The sequence below is a fragment of the Bombus pyrosoma genome, linkage group LG1, assembly GCF_014825855.1.
Source record: "Bombus pyrosoma isolate SC7728 linkage group LG1, ASM1482585v1, whole genome shotgun sequence".
NCBI lineage: Eukaryota > Metazoa > Arthropoda > Insecta > Hymenoptera > Apidae > Bombus > Bombus pyrosoma.
Window position 1 is genome coordinate 384,951 of NC_057770.1, and position 21,232 is coordinate 406,182.

Below are 21,232 nucleotides of genomic sequence, written 5' to 3' on the forward strand. Positions count from 1 at the left end.
GATTATTTCACGAGAGATCAAAGCTCGAGCGAAGAAGCGTCGGTCGAGAGTCGATCGAAGATGGTAAAGCTAGTTAATCGCGTGAATGCAACGAGATATAGCGTGGCTCTGTCACTCGACACCAAATCAGACAGAATCTGTCAAAAAACTGTCACCCGACGACAATGGACCGACCTCTGGCTCGAAAATTTTACCTACGCGGTGAAATGAGACCGTAGAGAAAGAAGGACGGGACGCGACAGGAATGTAAGTAGGAGGGCCTTTGCCACCTATATTTGACACCTTTCAGTCCAATAAAATAAAATGGTTCGGTGGAATGTGGTCTCCCGTTCGAGACAGAAGTGGCGTTTCTACGTCAGCCGTATAACGTCCCTACCAGCCTTCTCTCCAACGATCTTCTCCGTCTACCGGCCAAGTTCTTCTGAAAGCCGAGGATAATATCTCGAATCCTTGATAAGGGTTACTTCCTTCGTCGACTTTCACCTCGGAATCTTAACGTTTTATTCCTTTTCGCCGGATCCACATACGTAGGTTTCTAAAAATCGAGTTGTCACGAGAAAAGAATTTCGTAAAAATGCGCCAAAGTGTGAAGCAACGTCCCACCGTAATGAACGCGATCCGAATGCTCGTAAAAGGATTAAACAGCAGAGAATAACGCGGTAGCTTAGAAAGAGAAACCGCGTTAGTTACACATCCAAGTTCGGTGAACCGTGACTGATAGCACCGCGGTCAAAGCATTATCGCATGTACGCGTCTTTCCTACGATTTTAATATATCTTCGCTATTGATTTTTCATAGAGACAGCGACAATATCGTCTCTATTGTGAACGATAACGGTAAGCCACTGGACGATAAATCGTAGCGAATTTTTCAATCTGTGTCGCGAGTTGCCGTTTGTGAAACGATAAAATATTTGCAATAAAACGTAACAACTTTATGCCGTATCGAACGGACCTCGTGTTCCGATGAAAACATCGTATAAAATTAAATTACGGCCTTTGAACGTAGCATTGTTTGATTCTTTTCGAATGGGCCGTACGTTTAAAGTTTCATTGAATGGAAGAAGCACGGTCGTAGACACGTGCAACCATCATCGCGCATATTTTACGATCGATCTTTCGCGGATTTTCAAGATCAACTCGACGAATGACTGGACGAAAAACACCCTTCGCATTTCCATTCGTCCTAATCCGATAGGCATCGTTCCTCCAGATGTATAAACGAGTTGTTTGTATTGAGATGCGTGGGACAGATATATAATCTAGTCAATTTGACACCCTCCTCGAGGGTCTAATGGGTGCTTTCAAGCCAGAACGAACCAGTTATGTAGAACTTTGTTATGCCAAATGGTCGAGCAGGACTGTGCTTCGATGCTTATCGCGCGGCGATTCGTTTGTCTTCGAAGGTTCTTAATTTTATTAAAAACTTTCTTTCGTCGTAACGTACAAATTAATAGTCGTTTAGTTGGACTTTATGCGTTCTATGAACACAACGTCAGAGAGAAGAAATAAAAGCAGTTACGTTCGTTTTACAAATTCAGCTTTTCCATCTCTGCATTCTTCACCAGCGTGTTTGATATCGAATGCATTGGAACCTCGGTGTATTTTTTCGCTGGTAGAAATCTGAAACGACACGGCCGTGCTCGGCGTGAATAGTTTTGCCATTTTTCATCGAAATTAAAACGAATATATTTCCATACCTCTGAACTATCGGTGGAAAATGATTTCTATCCACTTCGCTCAGATCGTTAACGCCAAACAGAAAACTGACTATCGTTCCGACCACCATCGATATCAGAAAACCGACCAAAGCGTAATACATGAACGATATGGTAAACAGGATAAACGGTTCGTCGTCCGCGTCCTTCGTGTTCGATAGAACGTCACCCGTATTCATCGTCGTTTGGTTCGACGCGATCTCTCCGTCTAAACAATCTTCGGTCGACGTAGGAAGAGGTGGGTAAACTAACCGTTTTTGAATCATGTTCACTTGAGCCCCGACTATGATCCAAATCATGGCCAACATGGAAAGCAATCCACCAGCGATAGCGCCTTTCGACGTTGCCCATGGTACTAACATACCCAGAGTGAATATACCCAACATCGCGCCACTCGTTACACCGTGAAGGGTCAAAGAAACACGGAAAATATCGCCTAAACGATCTACGATGAAAACCAGCGACATACAAATTAATCCTACGACCACTACGATAGCCTGAAAATCACGATGTTGTTAGTTGTTACTTTTGTCGAAAAGCACGAGCAAAGATGATACTTTACGATGTACCTTCATAATTTTCGCTGCTCTCTTCTCCTTCTCGTTACTATCGGGTAAACAAGGATCGATAAAATCCTCGTAAATTGTACCAGCAACTGTGTTCAAATTAGCACTCATCGTCGACAGACCAGCGCTGACAAGACCGGCTAGAAAAAGACCAGGTAGCCCTGGGATATCCGCAGCAACGTCCAACACATAATATGGAAGTAATTGGTCGCTCCTGGAAATTACCTGCGAACCAATTGAACCTTTACATTTTTTTTCTTTTCCTTTTCCCTTTTTTTTTTTTTTTTACAACAGAGGACGTAATTAATATTCTGTTTATAATAGAAACGAAAGGTACGTACGTGCGTACTTATAGGATCACACTTATGGTATCTAGCGTACATTATAAGACCGGTAAAAACGGATATCCATTTTATAGCTACCATACACAGACCCATAAACGCTATTGCCCTGACAAAATAGAAATGTTGTTCGTTACAAATTTCTTTCACCTTCGAGAAATATTATTATCGCAGTACTCACTTATGCGCTTCCTTGATATTCGGCACAGCTAGAAATCTTTGCATTGATACTTGACTGATACCTAGCCCTGATAACCACGTCATCACCATACCAACTGACATGCCCCAAAAAGAATTTCGAACGAACGGACTTGGATCCATGCTGTGACGTGCGATAAATAGCAAATTAAGAGACGCTTCGATACGAGGTAATAATAATAACAATAATAATAATAATAAAAGTTCTATAGACGATCATACTTCCAAAATACTATTCTGCTACCCTCTTCCGATATTCTCCAAGTCTCGAATATACCGCCTACAGCCATAGTACCCAATATGAATACCGCGAATAAACTTCCCAACGTTACAGTCATTTGAACAGTGTCAGCCCATACAACGGCTTTCAATCCACCCTAAATATTTTTCAGGAAGATATTCATTATCGAAACGAACGTATTGATAGCGTTATTGTTGACGATGCGTCGTGAAACGGGCCGCTCTTTACGAAATATTTACGTAAACGTTGTAATTGCCGGCCGTATCTAACGACAATATCGTAAGCAGTGTAAACATTTGACGAAAATCGACGCGCCAAGAAGACGGCTCGCTTAATTCCATGTTTAATCGTAATTACATTTTATTCGTATCTCCCATATGATTTATATAGTCCCTTATACGCGATAACGTTGGACATGTTTGTAAATATCGCGTATCGTCGTCTATCAGTCCCATACGATTCGCGCAATTCCCACCTGTTCGTCCTTTCCATCGATGAAAACTGATTTTCACGCAAGGACGTTCAAAGATCGTTCAACGGCCCAACTAGTCGAGTCTATATGGCCTATTGTCTATGACTCGAGTTTAGACGTTACTCACAATTTCGTTCTTTACAATCTTACAAGCAACAATCGAGTACCTTTGAAACGGTTTAGAAGGATTATTTAAGCATAACCTACAAGAGGGCCGTTGAACTTTCCATACTAAACTCCGTCGACGCGAATAACTCGTGAGTGGAGAGTTAGTTAGACTAGAGTTCGATACGACGATTCTTAAAAGCTATTTAAAAGGAAAGTAGGAAGTGTACATGAAGTAACTTACGATAGTCGTGTAGAATATGCACACCGTACAAATTATCGGGGTGATCAAGTGAAGATTGATGGACGTTGCCTGGGAAAATGCTAACGCTGGTACGTATATGATCAGAGGGACGTAAATGATCAAAGAAAGCGTGTAAAGAAACGAGGCGAATGTCCGAACAGGCCTCGTAAATCTCATCTCCAGGTATTCAAACGTGCTGGTCAGTTGTAATTGATAAAATACTGGCAAGTAGATAAGCGAAATGAGAGCACACGATATAATCGATGTAAAAATGCAGGCGGCATATTGTGTACCATACTGATATACTTCGACAGGTACAGCGAGCAAGGAAACTGCCGATATGTGACTGAAATAAATCAGAGAAAACAATTTCTAGTTTCGACACGGTGAAAGAATTATTTTTATCAACGGTTCGATAGATTCGTGTGCATTAGTTGCAAAATATAATTTCCACAGCTTTTTACCTGGCAATTAAACTCATGCTAACTGGGAAACAAGACATTGTTTTCCCTCCGAGCAAATACTCGGTAGTGTTATCCTGTTTCTTGCCAAAACAGCCAAAATAAATCCCTATGAGGACGCTGACCCCTAAGAGACCAGTGAACAACGTGTAATCAGTCCATCCGAATGTAAGTTGTTTCAGTTCTTGTCCGAGCAGTGATCTTGTTTCGTTTTCTGCCATTCTAAAAACGATAAAGTTGAAATTGAGAACCGACTTACGATAGAGAACGTTCGTTCGCCGCTTTCGTTCTCGTCCACTTAAACTAAACACTCTGGTCAGCTATTGCAACTGACAAAACTATCTCACCTTTCTTGTTATTTACAGTACGATAATAGTCGATAGAGTACGGTAAACGATTAATAGTAGTCGTCCAATATTTGTCACACTCGTGTATTGATCTATTTCTGTTACTCGTTATCGAAGATCGAATTCATCGATACGTGAATCAAGAATCAAAATGTAGCGTGTTAATTCGGGAGATTTGCGAAAAACGTCGACTAATGGTCAATCTATAAATATGAAATTCAGCGATTTCGTAAAAAGACGGAAAAGTACTCGATGCGAGCTACATTCTCACTAATAATGATAACGTTCAGCACAATGCTATATGTTTAACTGATTTTACACGAACATCCGTCTAATTTATGATAGGTAGATAATGTTCCATCTTTCGCAACGTTATGCAAATAGTTGAGTATCCTTAAACCAGTCTCTGAGCTGAATCTTGAGTTCTTCCGCTACCGATATCATTCCCATCTTGTTTGCTAAAAATTTGCAACAATCTTTTTCGGTCATATATCCTTCATTCGAAGACGGAAATGACGACGAACGTTAGGTCAAACGAACGGGTCCTGTCAATACGCATAAAAACTGTACTCGCGAATAGAAATGAAAATACGAGCAATAAATTCCTTGGACGTTGAACAAATATCGTTCCTATCTAGAGCGAAGTAGTTTGCAAAGAAAGAACAACAGGATTGCTTTATAAGAATCTGCATATATTCCTTATTTTTGTAATTTTTTTATAATTTTATCATTTTTTTTTTTTGTTTTTTTTTTCTTATAATTTTACATAATTAAATCTTAAGATGTTCCATACAGCAACCATTCAGTTAACTCTTGTATTCTCTGTTGTTTCTCCATCTCGGTACAGTTTCCTAGGAGATTATCTAAAATTTTCTTTTCTTCGGAATCGAGTTCGTCCATAGGATTCAAAGGCTTAGTAACCATACTTGGAAGCGTAACATCGTAATAAAGAAATATCTGCAAACGTTAATACTTATAATTTGTTTGACTTACAAACGAATAATAAACTTTACCTTATTATTGAAACTGTTATATACGAGACAAGGTGTCGGAAAACCAGGGGTAACATTATAGTTACCAGTACAGAATGCTCTAACTGGTTCTTCGAATTGAAATCGTACGCTATTACGTTGTTGATCTAAAATGTAGGTTTGCCCGTCCCATGCGCAAGCAACTATTTCGTCAGAACCGTCGCCGGTAACGTCTAATCGACATAGAGCGAATATTTGATGATCCACTTGCATCGACCTAGAAAACATTATGTAACCTGTATCGTTGCTAAATATTTGCAATTTTGAAATCTTACCATAGAATGATTTCGTCCTTAACTAACATTATTGTCCCGTCTAAAGTAGCAAGAGCGTAAGGTTTTCCTTGCAATAAATTATCTTGTACATTCGCGTCAGTTTCGGTTTTACCTTTTCCTTTTGCATCTTCTATCTTATTGTTACTGCTATTATCTTGACACGAAAAATGCTTATACGTAGGTAACAAAGAATCCTTTTCCGACTTAATGTCGTAACCACCAAGAATTACGTTGCCCCCAAAAATATTACCGTCAACTTGATCCCGACTAGAAGGATCGGTAGTTCCAAAAGCTTTATTCGTTTTAGAATTTTCGATCGTTGAATTTTTCCTACGTCCTTCCATGATGCTAAGGCTACTTTTCCTTATCTCTGATTGCGAATTATTTTTCTTAAATTCTAGCGAGACAGATTTCAAGTTCTTACCACATTGCACTTCGTTTAAAGCACTCGATTTGAATAATAACTCTTTAAATTCGTAATTCGACTTATTTTCTACTACACACTCTAAATCTCCGATGATTTCCGTTGAAATATTCTGATTGCGCATTCTTGATATTCCCAACGTTTGATAATCCACGCAGCTCGCTGCTGTTTCGTTACTTTTCTGATTAATTTCATCTTCTAAATGACAATCTTCTGGATTACATTTAATTCGCATGAAAGTTCCGCCAGGTTGAGCAACTAACAACGTTGGTGTTCCATCTGCCATATGCTAAATAAAAACATCAAAATTCGTTATTACCATAGATTAAAGAATTTACCTTCTATTCATACAAATTTACTACACCTGTAACGTGACTGTTCCTATTTGATTAGCACATTCCCATTTATTCAGTCCAACTAACTTTCCTCTACCTAATTCTAGATTACTTGACCATCTGTAAGATCTAACTACACGATCGGTCAAACCAAGTACCATTTCATTTGCACCATCTTTATCAACATCTGCTACTAAGACCATTTTTGTATTAGTTGGGATTCTTTGTACATGAACACACTCCATTTTACCAGATAATTCATTAATTTCATTATTGCCATCTATTTGATCTAAACTTGAAGAACTTGTCATGTTAACACCTGTTGCGATATCCGTGCTTGGATGGCCTATGATTTTTATCCAACGATATACAAATTATAATTATTTTTAAACAGCACAAACAAAACACAATAATATAATTTGCGACTCACCATGTTTTATGTTGTCTTGATCAATTGGTTCCTTGATTAATTGTTGAGTAGAAGTTACGTTGCTCATGTTAGGGTTAACAGATCTTGGGCTGTAAAAGATATGTGCCCAGCCATCTCCACATATTACAACTAACGCATTTCGTCCATAGTTAAAAATATCTCCTATCGCTACACTAGTTATAAGGCCTAGCCCAGGTATCTTTTGCCATAACTCTGAGCCCTGTAATATAATAATTTAGAATAAACAGCGTAACAATTCATGCCAATAAATTATTAGTAAATTAGTAATGTCAATTCACTTTAAAAATATAAAGTTCTCCCTCCGCTGTACCAATAACTAATTCATTATCACCATCATTGTCGACATCTCCTATTGTTAAACCATGTCTACATACAGTGCCAGGTAAATCCCATTGAAGTCTTTTAACAAAACTAACAGCCCTCATTTTCTCTACGACAAATTCTATCTAGCGGGTACTTTTGGTGAATTTAATGGAAAATTATGATTTGTCATAGAAGGATAAAGGTATCGCCAACGGCTAGGTGGCCAGACTATGGAAGTAGCTTTAGCAGTTATCAATCCAAGAGAAATTGGTCCAAAAGTATTAGAGTCCATGGAACGTCCAATATGGTCACCTTCTATCCAACAATGGCCTTCAGGTATCTAACAAATAGATATGAATTTCCTTACTATTCATAAAATTCTATAGGCGAAGGTTTATGGAGTGAAAAATTCTCAAATACCTGTAGAATGTCTGCTTTATAGCCATGTGTGCGTACAATGTCTCCAGAAAGTCCTACAACTCGCTTAATCAAAATTTGTTCTGGAGTTTTTGGAGATTTTACAGTCACTATTTCGCCGCGTTGAATATTTTGTGTACGAACTGCTCGGCGATTCAGAAAAACATAATCAGGATATCTTTCGTCAGGGTTTAAGGTTGGCTGCATAGAAACTCCTTCTACCTTGGCTATGTAACCAACTGTATCCAAAAAAGTGATCCCGATAGGGATGCCTATAAGGATACCCGCAAAGAAATGTCGTACTTTCATCTATCGCATTTATCGACTACAAATAATAAGAATAATTTTAATTAAACATCTAGAAGTGTACACAAAATTACATTTATTGACTATAATTTTACAATAACAAATATGAAGTTATGCTTTAAAAAGAAAATCTATATTACTTTTTCATTATTACAAAATTATTAACAAAATTTTAATATAGTTCTTCGTTCATAAACTGAGATAATCTTTTATAGGTTAACATATAAAGTTTAAGACAAAGAATTTATTTTAGTCTCAAATTTTTTATAGTGTCCGAGGATTTATATTAATAAAACTTTCATGATTTACGAGGTATTAAACAGATCTTATTGTTTGTTAAACTATGAACTCGAAATAAGTAGAGGTTACAAAATAATTTTAATGTGATACATTTAGGTTAGGAAAACTAATCTTGCTACATATACATACATATTTTACATATACATAGATTGCAATATCCAATGCAATTATACAATGTCTTAAATTATAAACTAAAATAATTATTTAGTAATGATACTTGTTCTTTGTAGATTATACTTAGTTCCATCATAAACCTAAATTATTCATGCAAAATAGGTGATTATATCTTATTACAAACTGATTTAAGATCAATATTTTAGTTTTAGAATTCCAAAAACAAACATGAATTTTGATATAATAATATTATTTATTCCTTTAATAACAACGTTGGAGGTAACCGATATTACTAAAATGTGCGAGCTTAAATAACCTATCATTTAATGGACCGGCATTTTTATTAATGAACGAATTATCATTAAAAAAATGCTCCTACTTCCATTAGAATTTAGCTATACATACATGTATATATATCTTAAAGCAATTATTTAAAAAAAATCATTTAATTATTATTAAAGTCATTTATATCAAACTTGTTTTAAATGTTGCTTGTGGGAACACTTTTAACATTTTTACTAATTAAACTATAACTGATAAACATTTACGAGGTCCGCGTTTTCTTAATAGTAATATTAAGTATAATAATATAATATATTACAAAAAAATGCGCAACTCTGTATTATTGACATAAAAATATTTTAAGATATATTTAATGATAGTTTACATTTAACATTATCTATTTATTTAAACATCATATAACAGTACTAGTAACTTCATCTCATAATGGCTATTAAAACATGATTTGAACATTAAAATACGTTATTAACATTATTATGGAAGATCATGCAATTAAGCTGTTTAATTTTTATACAACACTGAATACGATTTCAACTTGTATTTTAATATCTTTCATTTTTACATAACGAACGTCAGGGAATTATACATAATATGATGAAGAGTGTTTGCATTCAATACGGAACTGCATAATTAAACATAGGTATGAAAATGACAATGGCTATGTACTAAATGGTTTTATAAACTACATTATTAAAAAATTCTCAGCTAAATGTAACTCAAATACTGCATACAGAATTCCATATAAAATTTAATGTGATAAATAAAAAATGAACAGGAAATTAATAAATTGCCAGCATAATACAAAATTCTAGATAACATTAAACAATTGGTATGTGTACAGGCGTTATACAGATCAGTGCTTGCCAATCACCATACCTGATATAGGATTAATACCACAGTAATACATATTAATAATTACTTAGTGCCTATTGCCTGTGCTTGAATTCTGTAGTCATTGTTGCACGACGACTTTATCAGATATGTGCACGATGCACTGCCTCTTACTTGGCCCCTCTGATTAGTAAATTTTTGATCCTATGAAATATAAATATAAGATACAATAGGCAAAAATGTAATCATATAATAAGTTCGATTCTTATGAACATATTAGGTCTTTGGCAGTGCTTAACCAAGATCTATACCATTCGTGATCATTTTGTTATTTCTTTCTTACTATAGTCTGCAAATTTTCAAGATTGGTAAACACTGATTTAATCAAACGTTAATTCGTCACTATAGTTTTTCTTTTTATCCTGAATTGTCTTTTCATTATAATGTAACCCATTATTTTCATCTTTAATCTGTTCTATTTAATTTTCCTTGCCAAATTTTTACAACTTCGTTGTTTTTATAACTGTCATTATCTTGCGATTTACCATATTTGTTTTCTCTCGCTGATATATTTAAAGTAAAATATATATTTTTTATATATTTCTTCTATTATTCTGTCCTTTCTCTTGTCTTTCTTCCATTTCCTATTCGCTTCCCGTCACTTCCTCTTCCTCCTCTTCGTCATCCTCTTCATCATCCTCTTCTTCTCCCTCTTCCTCCTCTCCATCATCCTCTTCTTCTCCTTTTTCCTCTCTCTCTTCCTCTTCATCCTCCTCTTCTTCTCCTTCTTCCCCTCTCTCTTCCTCTTCATCCTCCTCCTCCCCCTGCTCTTCCCCTTCACCCTCCTCGTCCTCGTCGTCCTCCTCCTGCTCTTCCTCCATCTCCTCCTCTTCCTCTTCCAACTCTTCCTCCACCTCCTCCTCTTCTCCCTCGCTTTCCTCGTCGTCGTCCTCCTCCTCCTCTTCCTCTTCTTCCTCGCTATCCTCCTCTTCCTCCTCCTCCTCCTCCTCCTCCTTCTCCTCTTCCTCCTCCTCCACCTCTACATCTTTATCCACTTCATCTTCTTCAGTCTGTTTTTCTTCTTCACTCTCCTCCTTGTCAGTTAATTTTACTCTTCCCCTATCTTCTTCGCTTCCCTTTGCCTTTTCAATCTCTTCTGCTTCTTCAACTTCTTTTACCTCTGTTTTTCCACCTTTTTCTTCTATTTGTTCTTGTTGGTCATCTTTAAATATATTTTGTTCTATATATATTTCTGGCTTTTTTTCTTCCTCTTTTACTTGCTGTTGTTTTTCTTTATAAATTTCTTTCATTTCATTAATTTGTAGTTCGGTATCTACTTCCTCTTTTCTGTTGGTTGTTCTAACCTTTAGAGCATTTTCTGTATCATCCATATTCAAAATTATTGTATCCTCTGTATTTTGTATTTTCTGATCTTCTGCCTCAGATACCTAAAGTAATGGAACAATATTTAGTATCTTTATTTTTAGTATGACATTATAATGTCCGACTCAATCTAGTGTAATAATTATAAATTCGGAAAGGGATAACTAAACAGTGTAACTAAATGTAGAATGATTATGTGGATTTAAATAGTTCAGGCAAATAATGTTTGCTGTTGTTGTAACAAAATTATAATTAAATATTCAGTTATTCATATGTTAGTTATGTAAATGTTAGTATTTGTGATAGTGAAAAAGATGTAATATATATGTAGTGTATGCATTCTGGTTCAAAACTAATACATTAGTAATCCATTTAGTAGATAATATAAATTAAATATTAATGCTCAAAATAAATCATGGATTAATAATTACTGATGCGTAATAGCACATTAATGTTCAATTTATGTTAGTAATTATTTGAAAAAAATAATTTTTACATCCTACATAGTTCCTGTGATCTGCCATTTTCATATTAACTAATCTGTACAGAAGCAAACAATTAAATGAATGAAAGAATCACCAAATAAAACAAGGCTCCGCAGATTCATTTGATTCTGTTGGTAATTCTAATATTTTCTTACAGCTGCATTTTGGTCGAGACTGATGAGAGAGAGGGTCATTTTGCCTGAAAGTACAACAGGTGCCTCTACATCCTCTTCTGCTTTTTGAGCTTGTGTTTCTGAATCTGTTACAAGTAATTCGCATTGTGGAGGAAGTGCACCTTCTAAATATATCGGTTTTGGTGGTGTTTTTTCTCTCTCAATATGGCTGAAACAATTCCATTACAATCATTAAATATGCTATATTGTAACAAATATATCTTCTCAAAATGCTTTCATTACCTTTGTGAAATTGGAATTATAGGAGTAGTAGGTCTACTACCCTTACCCTCACAACTAGCTGTCATTTCCATACCTATGACTTTAACAGTTGGCGAATGTTCTATGTTTTCTACTTCTTCATCTGTCATACTATGTTCAGCCTGGACGATGGTATCGTTCTGTAAATTAAATAATGCAAATAAATGATCTTGTGTATTATGCTGCCTTAAGGGAATAATATTTTACTTTACATTTTTTTAATATAAGATATATATATAATGTATATTATGAATAGTACATTATGATGGTTAATACTTAATAAATAAATAAAGTTTTTAATCTTCTTCTTTCTACAAATACAATACAGCATTCGCTTAAAAATTCACACATTTTAAAATATTGTTTAAAAAATCATGCTGTTCTGTTAAAAAAACTTACAATGTAACAGTAACTAAATTAACGGAGCTATAAATAACAATAGTTAATTTATACACATGCATTTAAATTTATCAATTTAATGAAAGAGATTATATCTAAAAAAATATACACTACCGGTAATTTTTAATATGTTTTAACATGTTTTAATACATCATAAATACTCTGAAACGTTGTTATTGCAAGGTTGACTCCTTAATATTAGAATATAAAAATACCTAAATATAACAGGTTACCTTTAAATGACAAATATTTTTATTTCACTGAAAATATTACATGTTGTAATGGCATTGACAATCACTTCGTTAACTGCGAATTTTTCGCCGAGAATATGTACTTATTGCCATGTGTTATAGTCGACAATGCGTCTTTATCTACATACTCATTTCCGTATATAAAAATAATAATGAGGCAAAAGATAAAAGTTATTATGACATATTCACGTTGTTACTTTATATGCGTGAACAACTGAAATGATTGTCAATGATTTAAAGGCAACCTGAGTATAACAGATTTATTATTTGTGGAAAAATATAAATTTAGCGCAAACAATTTATCACAAACTTTGGTTACACTTGTTAGGTAATCTTTGAGGCAAAGAATATACCTTAGATGAGCGATCAACCCCTGCCAGGCCTTTGGACTTTGGAGGCCCATCTACTATTTAAATGTAAAAATAAGAACTATAAATTCTATCATTTATAATATATTTAATAATTTAAATGCTTTTAACGAGTACTTCACTCAGCTAAAATATGAGTATGCACATTTTTATATGAAGATGAATGTATAAAAAGAATGTATCAATAATTTAAATATAGTTATACAGAAGCATTGGAGAATAAGAAAAAGCGAAATGTCGAAGATCTCGTAATGAATATGTATATAATGTACAACAGGAGAGGTAAAACTTGAAACGCAATCAGAACACAACAACGTGCACATTTCTAAAGACTAAAAAACTGAAAATGTAAATTGTTTCATAATTAGTCTAGTAAACCTTGAGTTCTTGTTGTGGGCTTGGACTATGCATAACTGAACGTGATATGTTGCCCATCTGAACAACAATTCTTTCCATGGCTGCTTCCGTCTCGACCAAACGTCGTCTCAGTTGATCTATCTCTATGTCTCCTGCCGCTTCTTGTGTTCCAGCATGTATAACATTACCAAACGTGTTCAGAGAATATACACGAGTACTTACAATATTTTTAATTTTAGTCTAACAGTTTTTTTGTTAAATTTATGATATAAATACGTGTGTGTTCTAATTGTGCAAACCTTGCATCATGCAACACCATTTAAAAATCTGATTAGATACTCAAAAAAACATGTACCTTATTTTTCAGTATTTCTTTAAAGGAACTAGCTTTCAAGGAAAACACTGCATTAATGATAATGTAAATCAAGTGTTGTCAATATCTCTCAAACATTTAAAGAACTTACGGTCCTTTAATTCCTCTATGGTAGGTGGCCTTTGTGGTGATGGGGACCTCTCCTTTTGATAATGCATTGTACCGCCAGTCATTGCAGTAGTAAAAGCTTCAGGACTAAATACCATTTTCCGAAATTCTTTCTCTGCTGCAGCTCCTGGATATTCCGAAATGATTTCACTATCCGAATTTTTTCTCAACACCTAATAAAATAAATTACAATAAGATTTCATAAAATTTAAATAAAGCTACCTAAATATCAAAATTTTATAGAATATTTTACCTTCATAATTGTATATAGGAAAAATAGTACAATGCCCGAAGTGTATAATGGCATAATAATTCCCATAGTACCATTTCCTTTTGGTGCAGGAACAACATGTCCTGCACCTCCTAAAGGTGGTCTCATCTTTGGCACAACATGATCAGGTCTATCTGCTACCTTTGGTACGATATGAGAGGAAGGGATAGTTCTACCACGTTCTCTTAATGCAGGATGTAAACCACCTGCATGTGGAGGTGTACCTCGTTCTTGCTTTATGGTACCTAAAAATACAAATATTATTTTTTTAAATATTACTTGAAAAAAAAAGCATGTAAAACAAACAGAACTCAAAACTCCTTGTAATAATTCCTTTATAATTATTTCAGGTTTTATAGAAACGTTAGTACATTATCATTTTAGTCTATTACACACATTTAAAGCTATAACTATAGGCCAAACTTATTCCCATCTACTCATCTCTAGTTATACATACTTGTCCTTTTGGCAACCTGCCAAATAGAAGAGATAACTTGAATCTCCTTTCCATATATAATTGGTTAGTTTAATAATACCAAACTGATACTCTTTATTAGAAGCAATTACTAATTCAGTGATTCAATTCAAATGACATAATTATGTTAATAGTAAAAGAAAGTTATTCATGCTTGTTAATAGCTAATGTCAAAAGTTTTAAATAAGACTTTTTATAATTCTTACTGTGCGGCATTAAAATATGATATCTGATTAGATGTGGAGTTCCTAGTTGAGAAAGAGCTATACCAAAATGTATTTTAAGACAGAGGGAACTATTAAATGATCTGATTTCTTCTAAAACTTGTTTATAAGATTTTCCCAGGCGTTCTCTTTCAGCAAGAAACGTAGATAAATCTATACCACATCTAGCTAAAATTTCTTCTCTACACAAACTTGCTCCTTGTGGTGTTAATTTTACAGTTTTCAAAACATCTCTTACTCTTGGATCAATTTGATGATGTTTCAGTATATTCTGACATATTTCATACATAATATCAGCAGCATTGACATCACTTTCAAAGATTACATCGCAGCATGCTAATAAACATTTGAGAATTTAATTCATTGACAAGAAAAAAATATAATTTTTACTTTTAAATAATTAATTAAAAGAAAGAAATTGAAGGCTACAGAAAAATATATGTGATTGTAATTAAGTAGCTAGTTTTTTTAAATTCAATATAAATAAAATTTCTTCGTAATATCACGTACTCTCTTTTATCTTCAATGAATTAGATATTTCGATTAAATCTTACCCGAATTGTCCGACGTATAATGTGGACTGACAGATGCTGTGAACATAGGATAGAAAATTTTCGGCCACAATACTGCAAAACACCCGATTACAATTGCTAGGACAAAAATCGCCTTTCTTGGACCGAAATCCGTTATTTCAGCCATATTCGTAAATTTGTCGTTCGTATCGTTCTCGCAACTTCGATAAATGGTAAAACAACTGTAGATCTTCCACTGGCACGTCCAGGGATCGCGAAAGTGGATGGAAAACGCAGCGCACTGTCGTCTGCTATTTCTGTCATGGGACAGGGCTGTGTCTATTAGCTTTTACTCCCAAAATGTTTTTCTTTAATTTATCCTTAACAAAATTCGCAAATACATTTATAGAATCAAGTGGCAAAGAACATACTTAAAAAGTGTAAGTCTTCCCAATTTGTTATACCTAACGCAATAAATGTATTAAAAAGATTAACATAAAAGGAACTGTGTTAAAAAGTTTGGAACATCCTTATATTTAGAAGCTGACTAACTTTTAATGTACTGACTGCTAATACAACAATACACAAACATTATACAGGAGTAACGTAATTTTACTGAACTTTTTTTTTGTCTAGGATCAAAACACTATCTGTTACAAGAATAAGCCAAAAAGTAAGCCAGAAATAGCAGGTTCTGGCAATGTCACATAGGCAAAGAAAGACCTTGTCTGATAGATGGATGATAAAAATATATACAATTTATAGGTTATTGTTTTGCTGGCATTTATTTACAGAATTGTTTATACAGAAAAAGTGTAATAATACCCTAGAATTGATAATGTTCTATATATTGAGTACAGAGTTGATAATTCCTTAAAAGAATTTATTCTGGACCGCCTCTCTGTAACAAAAAAGAACTAATTTAATAAAAATTTGTTCCTTTTCCATTGCATGTGGATTTCAGAAAGTATTACATGAATATAAAGGTCATAAATATCATAAATTCATCTGAATTCTAATAATTTATGTTCTATATGAATGACAAGTTCGATTACATAAAGTAACTGATAAAATAACGGAATACTTACATTAATATATGCAATTTCCTTTTCATCAATCGGTCGTCTTTGATAGCGTGGAGGAAGATAAATATCTTCTATTGTTGGTAAAACCACTACATCAGGTCCTGTTGCACCAATACTTTTTTGCGACATAGTCGGCCCTGCATGCACAGATGGTGTGGCTATACCTGGATTAACTAACCAATAACAAGGATTTCAGTCGGCTTTTTCAACTGAAACATTCAAATGCCAACAGTAACTCTTGCTTGATATTATTACCTCTGCCACTTCCACCTTTACGAAATTTAATCAGAGGCACATGTGGTTTTACTACCTATTAAAATTTAAATCTTGTAAATCGAGTGTTTTTATTATAGTCATATATTAACATACGGTATACTTTTTTTACAATTATACCGATGCACTGACCTTCCAACCTTTGCTTGCCATCATAATTGTTCTTTAATATCTTTATGCTGTGTCTTATTCGAAGGCCAAGTTTTACTTGCAGCAGAAGCTTCTTTCGATCACTTTAAAGCTTCAAGTAGATGGCGCGCTTTGACATACTTTAACGAGCACAAAATAATCGTCAAATACCTGTACGAAATCCATTAATTTCGCGAAGCTAACATCATATGATATCACTAGAAATTAATAAGCAACTTTTCTACTTAACTTCGCTTAAGTATATCTAATTTAATTCAAATATAAATAACTTAAAAATTTGTCGAATTTAAGTATCAATTTAGGTTACTTCGTCTAATATGTGACATTACGAAATAAGTGTGTCTAATATCTAATATTTTATTTCTAGAAATTTTCGTAACTACAACGATTATTCATTTTTTTTTTTAATTATTTTTTGCTATGTGTAGTAATATATTATGTAGCATTTAATATGGGGTAGGTGTAGATAATAAAAATACATATATTTATTTATATATATATAATATATATATCGTAATAAATTTTATTGTAAATTTTACTTAATTCCAAATATTTGGTTTCAGACAATTTTGTTTATAATACCACATAAAACGTGGCTATTTCAGCAGTCTTTCAATGATTACAATGAAGACATTGATATCATATTCAGATCTTAAACTTAATCTACTTCTTCCATCCGTGAAGCATCTTCTGTATCTCCTTCCAAGGGAGGAACTTCTTCTGTTGTTTGCTCTTCTGGTATAGATTCTTCTTCGTCGATACCAAGTCCCAACTTGATCATTCTATAAATTCTTGCAGCATGAACTTGCGGTTCATCCAATGTAAAACCTGAAGAAAGAAGTGCTGTTTCAAACAACAAAATTACCAAGTCTTTTACTGCTTTGTCACTTTTATCAGCCTCTGCTTTTTGATGAAGGGTCTCGATAATAGCATGATCCGGATTTATCTCGAGATGTTTCTTTGCTGCCATGTATCCCATAGTAGAAGTGTCTCTTAGAGCTTGAGCCTTCATGATCCTTTCCATATTGGCAGTCCAGCCATATTGTGACGTGACTATACAGCAAGGAGAATTAACCAATCTGTTTGATACTACAACTTTTTCTACTTTGTTATCAAGAATATTTTTCATTACTTTACATAAATTTTCATATTTAGCTTTGTCTTCTTCTCTTTTCTTTTTCTCTTCTTCGTCCTCGGGAAGTTCTAATCCTTCTTTGGTTACAGATACCAATTGCTTACCATCAAATTCTTTCATTTGCTGCACAACGTATTCATCGATAGGTTCTGTCATATAAACTACCTCAAAGCCACGTTTTTTAACACGTTCAACGAATGAACTGTTTGCAACTTGTTCTTTATTCTCCCCAGTAATGAAGTAAATGTGTTTTTGAGTCTCTTTCATTCTACCTACATAGTCCTTAAGAGAGCATACTTCGTCTCCAGAAGCTGAGGTATGATACCTCAAAAGATCTGATAATTTATTGCGATTAGAACTATCCTCATGAATACCTAATTTAATGTTTTTGCTAAATTGTTCATAGAATTTCTTATAGTTATCCTTGTCTTCTGTGAGTTCTTCAAACAATTCTATGCATTTTTTAACCAAGTTTTTACGAATAACCTTTAAGATTTTATTTTGTTGAAGCATTTCGCGAGAGATATTTAGTGGAAGATCTTCGCTATCGACTACTCCCTTCATAAAATTTAAGTATTCTGGAATTAACTGTTCACAATTGTCCATAATGAACACTCTCCTTACATACAGTTTAATATTATTTTTCCTCTTCTTATTTTCAAATAAATCAAATGGCATACGTCTTGGTACGAAAAGTAAAGCTCTGAACTCCAACTGACCTTCTACAGAGAAGTGTTTAACAGCCAAATGATCTTCCCAATCATTTGTCAATGATTTGTAGAATTCACCATATTCTTCTTGCGTTATATCATCAGGATTCCTAGTCCAGATGGGTTTCGTTTTGTTCAATTCTTCATCTTCGGTATACTTTTCTTTAATAGTCTTCTTCTTCTTCTTCTTTCCTTCACCCTCTGCTGTTTCTTCTTCCTCTACGTCCTCAACCTCTGGTTTTCCATCATCCTCTTTTTTCTTTTCTTCTTCTTCTTCTTCAGCCTCATCTTCGCTCAGCTCCTTTTCACGTTCCTTCTGTACTACTAATTTAATTGGATAGCCGATGAATTGAGAATGCTTCTTTACAATTTCTTTGATTTTACTCTCTTCTAAGTATTCAGTTTGATCTTCCTTTATATGTAGAACAATCTTTGTTCCTCGCCCTAATGGTTCTCCAGTATCGTGTCTAACAGTAAACGATCCACCAGCACTGGATTCCCATAGATATTGTTCGTCATCATTGTGTCTGGAAACAACAGTCACCTTATCTGCTACTAAGTAGGCAGAATAAAAACCTACACCAAATTGTCCGATCATGGATATATCTGCGCCAGCTTGAAGCGCTTCCATAAAAGCTTTAGTACCAGATTTGGCAATTGTACCAAGATTATTTACCAGGTCAGCTTTGGTCATACCAATACCAGTGTCAATGATGGTCAAAGTGCCATCATTTTTATTCGGAATAATTTTAATAAATAATTCTTTACCACTGTCAAGCTTAGAAGGATCTGTTAAAGACTCATAGCGTATTTTATCAAGAGCATCACTAGAGTTTGAAATCAGTTCTCTCAGGAAAATTTCCTTATTAGAATAAAAGGTATTGATAATCAATGACATAAGTTGAGCAATTTCTGCTTGAAAAGCGAAAGTCTCCACATCTTCCCCTTTTGTACCCATCTCTGTTGACATCTGTAATAAGTATTAAAAAAAAATTGAACTTATATAAATTTCATTTTAATATTTATATAAAAATAATCTCGCGTATTTATTTTATTTTTTCTAATATGTAATAATTACATCCATGTCATAAACATGTGGTGTGTACCACATGTGTATATATATACATATAGATGCAACAAAGCTTACTTCATTTCGCTAGTTTCATTATGAATTTAATCTAGGTGTGGTAAGATTTTTGGAAAGACGCAAAAACACATTCGCGTGAATAAAATACACGTGAATTAATAATTTGAATTGAACAAAAAGGATCAGTAATGGAAACGTTAACATAGTTTAGCATAATCATAAAACCATAGAGATTTATCAATTAAAACATTTATTAAATAGGTGAATTTGATATAAACTTACCATATATCCCTTATAAATCAATTTAAAGGAATTATGCCTCAATATCCCCTTAACAAACGATACACTCAACAAGTCACACAGTATCACGTACCGGCAGTTTGTAGAATGGAGGTGCGCAATGACTAGGATTCTCTTTATATACTTGCCAAAATTCTAGAATGTTCTAGAATGTTCTAGAACTTTTTTACCCCTTTGAGCACTTCATATCCGGTGGAATTTAAATCTATTTCAATGATTTTTAATCAATGAATCGCTTTTGTCTCTGCTATTGGTATCGGTCGCTTGCCAAGAAATAAAAACACATAATTTTCCTTCAATCGAACAAAAATGCGTGCTGTTCAAACGATAAAAGCGACAATGATTCTTTTTTTCCTTAGCGCAGTACTTCCGGAATTTGTTATGAATTGATGTATCCAATATTATCGGACTGTGTACAATTAAACAAGTGGACAAACCATTCCTATACTAGCACTTTTGTTAATTGTGATTAAGCTATTTTATTAGCATCATTAACGAGCATGAAAAATCAAAATATCTCATTTATGGTTACTTTAAATAAAAAGTTATCGACAGATATATCAAATTGAGTTATTAGCAATCGTATTAAACTTTATGATTTAATTGTTTTAAATAAGTATCTAAGCAGTAAAACTTTTCTAGTTAATTTTCACCGAATAATTTTGTCTTTAACATGTTTAAGGAAAATCTTATCATTTTAAAAGATTCATAGCGTAATTTTCTGTGTGGGTGAGATCCTAGAAATGATTCGTTCTTTGTCATTGTAATTTACCTATTATTCCGGTAGAATGTTTTAAGAAAAATATTCATCTCATGAGTCATAGCATATTACGCATATTTGTTGCGACCTTAAGAGAATACTAAGAAGTAGATTGCTAATAATTGATAAATTAAATCATTCAAAAATTGTACAAGTATGAACGCATACGAGTTCTTTTTTACGTGTGTTATTTTAAGAATTTCATTGTTCAATGTTTCAAAGAATCGAAGAATGATATATATGTAGATCAACGGTGGCGTACGAACAAACGTATATAAAAAAGTTAGGAAAATCCAGTCGGTATCGGATCGTA

The 21,232-nt window shown here is 33.9% G+C and overlaps 7 protein-coding genes across 7 annotated transcripts in view; 1 reads left to right on the forward strand and 6 right to left on the reverse strand.

Annotated features, from left to right (window-relative positions):
- Positions 1-21,232, forward strand: part of LOC122577854 (hemicentin-1-like) — a 175,623-nt gene that overhangs the window by 21,210 nt on the left and 133,181 nt on the right. The gene's annotated exons all lie outside the window — the stretch shown is intronic.
- On the reverse strand, positions 1,079-4,956 carry LOC122577879 (sodium-coupled monocarboxylate transporter 2-like). Its single transcript, XM_043749597.1, has 9 exons — positions 4,693-4,956; positions 4,349-4,567; positions 3,885-4,230; positions 3,045-3,199; positions 2,806-2,946; positions 2,625-2,733; positions 2,287-2,508; positions 1,700-2,214; positions 1,079-1,622 (listed from the first exon to the last, which is right to left on the reverse strand). The coding sequence occupies exons 2-9, from the start codon at positions 4,564-4,566 to the stop codon at positions 1,529-1,531; spliced, it is 1,800 nt and encodes a 599-aa protein (XP_043605532.1). The 5' UTR covers position 4,567; positions 4,693-4,956; the 3' UTR covers positions 1,079-1,528.
- Positions 5,364-7,633, reverse strand: LOC122577871 (KICSTOR complex protein ITFG2-like). Its single transcript, XM_043749587.1, has 6 exons — positions 7,487-7,633; positions 7,188-7,407; positions 6,787-7,103; positions 5,999-6,711; positions 5,706-5,940; positions 5,364-5,649 (listed from the first exon to the last, which is right to left on the reverse strand). The coding sequence occupies exons 1-6, from the start codon at positions 7,631-7,633 to the stop codon at positions 5,470-5,472; spliced, it is 1,812 nt and encodes a 603-aa protein (XP_043605522.1). The 3' UTR covers positions 5,364-5,469.
- LOC122577970 (mitochondrial inner membrane protease subunit 2-like) lies at positions 7,651-8,645 on the reverse strand. The gene is made up of 3 exons (XM_043749741.1): positions 8,375-8,645; positions 7,932-8,253; positions 7,651-7,851 (listed from the first exon to the last, which is right to left on the reverse strand). The coding sequence occupies exons 2-3, from the start codon at positions 8,235-8,237 to the stop codon at positions 7,651-7,653; spliced, it is 507 nt and encodes a 168-aa protein (XP_043605676.1). The 5' UTR covers positions 8,238-8,253; positions 8,375-8,645.
- LOC122574161 (trichohyalin-like) lies at positions 10,424-15,875 on the reverse strand. The gene is made up of 8 exons (XM_043741441.1): positions 15,462-15,875; positions 14,890-15,243; positions 14,191-14,453; positions 13,921-14,110; positions 13,478-13,617; positions 12,064-12,221; positions 11,803-11,989; positions 10,424-11,227 (listed from the first exon to the last, which is right to left on the reverse strand). The coding sequence occupies exons 1-8, from the start codon at positions 15,604-15,606 to the stop codon at positions 10,424-10,426; spliced, it is 2,241 nt and encodes a 746-aa protein (XP_043597376.1). The 5' UTR covers positions 15,607-15,875.
- LOC122577992 (28S ribosomal protein S36, mitochondrial) lies at positions 16,178-17,056 on the reverse strand. The gene is made up of 4 exons (XM_043749796.1): positions 16,910-17,056; positions 16,760-16,814; positions 16,508-16,677; positions 16,178-16,320 (listed from the first exon to the last, which is right to left on the reverse strand). The coding sequence occupies exons 1-4, from the start codon at positions 16,931-16,933 to the stop codon at positions 16,303-16,305; spliced, it is 267 nt and encodes an 88-aa protein (XP_043605731.1). The 5' UTR covers positions 16,934-17,056; the 3' UTR covers positions 16,178-16,302.
- On the reverse strand, positions 17,412-20,353 carry LOC122577841 (heat shock protein 83). Its single transcript, XM_043749529.1, has 2 exons — positions 20,142-20,353; positions 17,412-19,742 (listed from the first exon to the last, which is right to left on the reverse strand). The coding sequence occupies exons 1-2, from the start codon at positions 20,142-20,144 to the stop codon at positions 17,586-17,588; spliced, it is 2,160 nt and encodes a 719-aa protein (XP_043605464.1). The 5' UTR covers positions 20,145-20,353; the 3' UTR covers positions 17,412-17,585.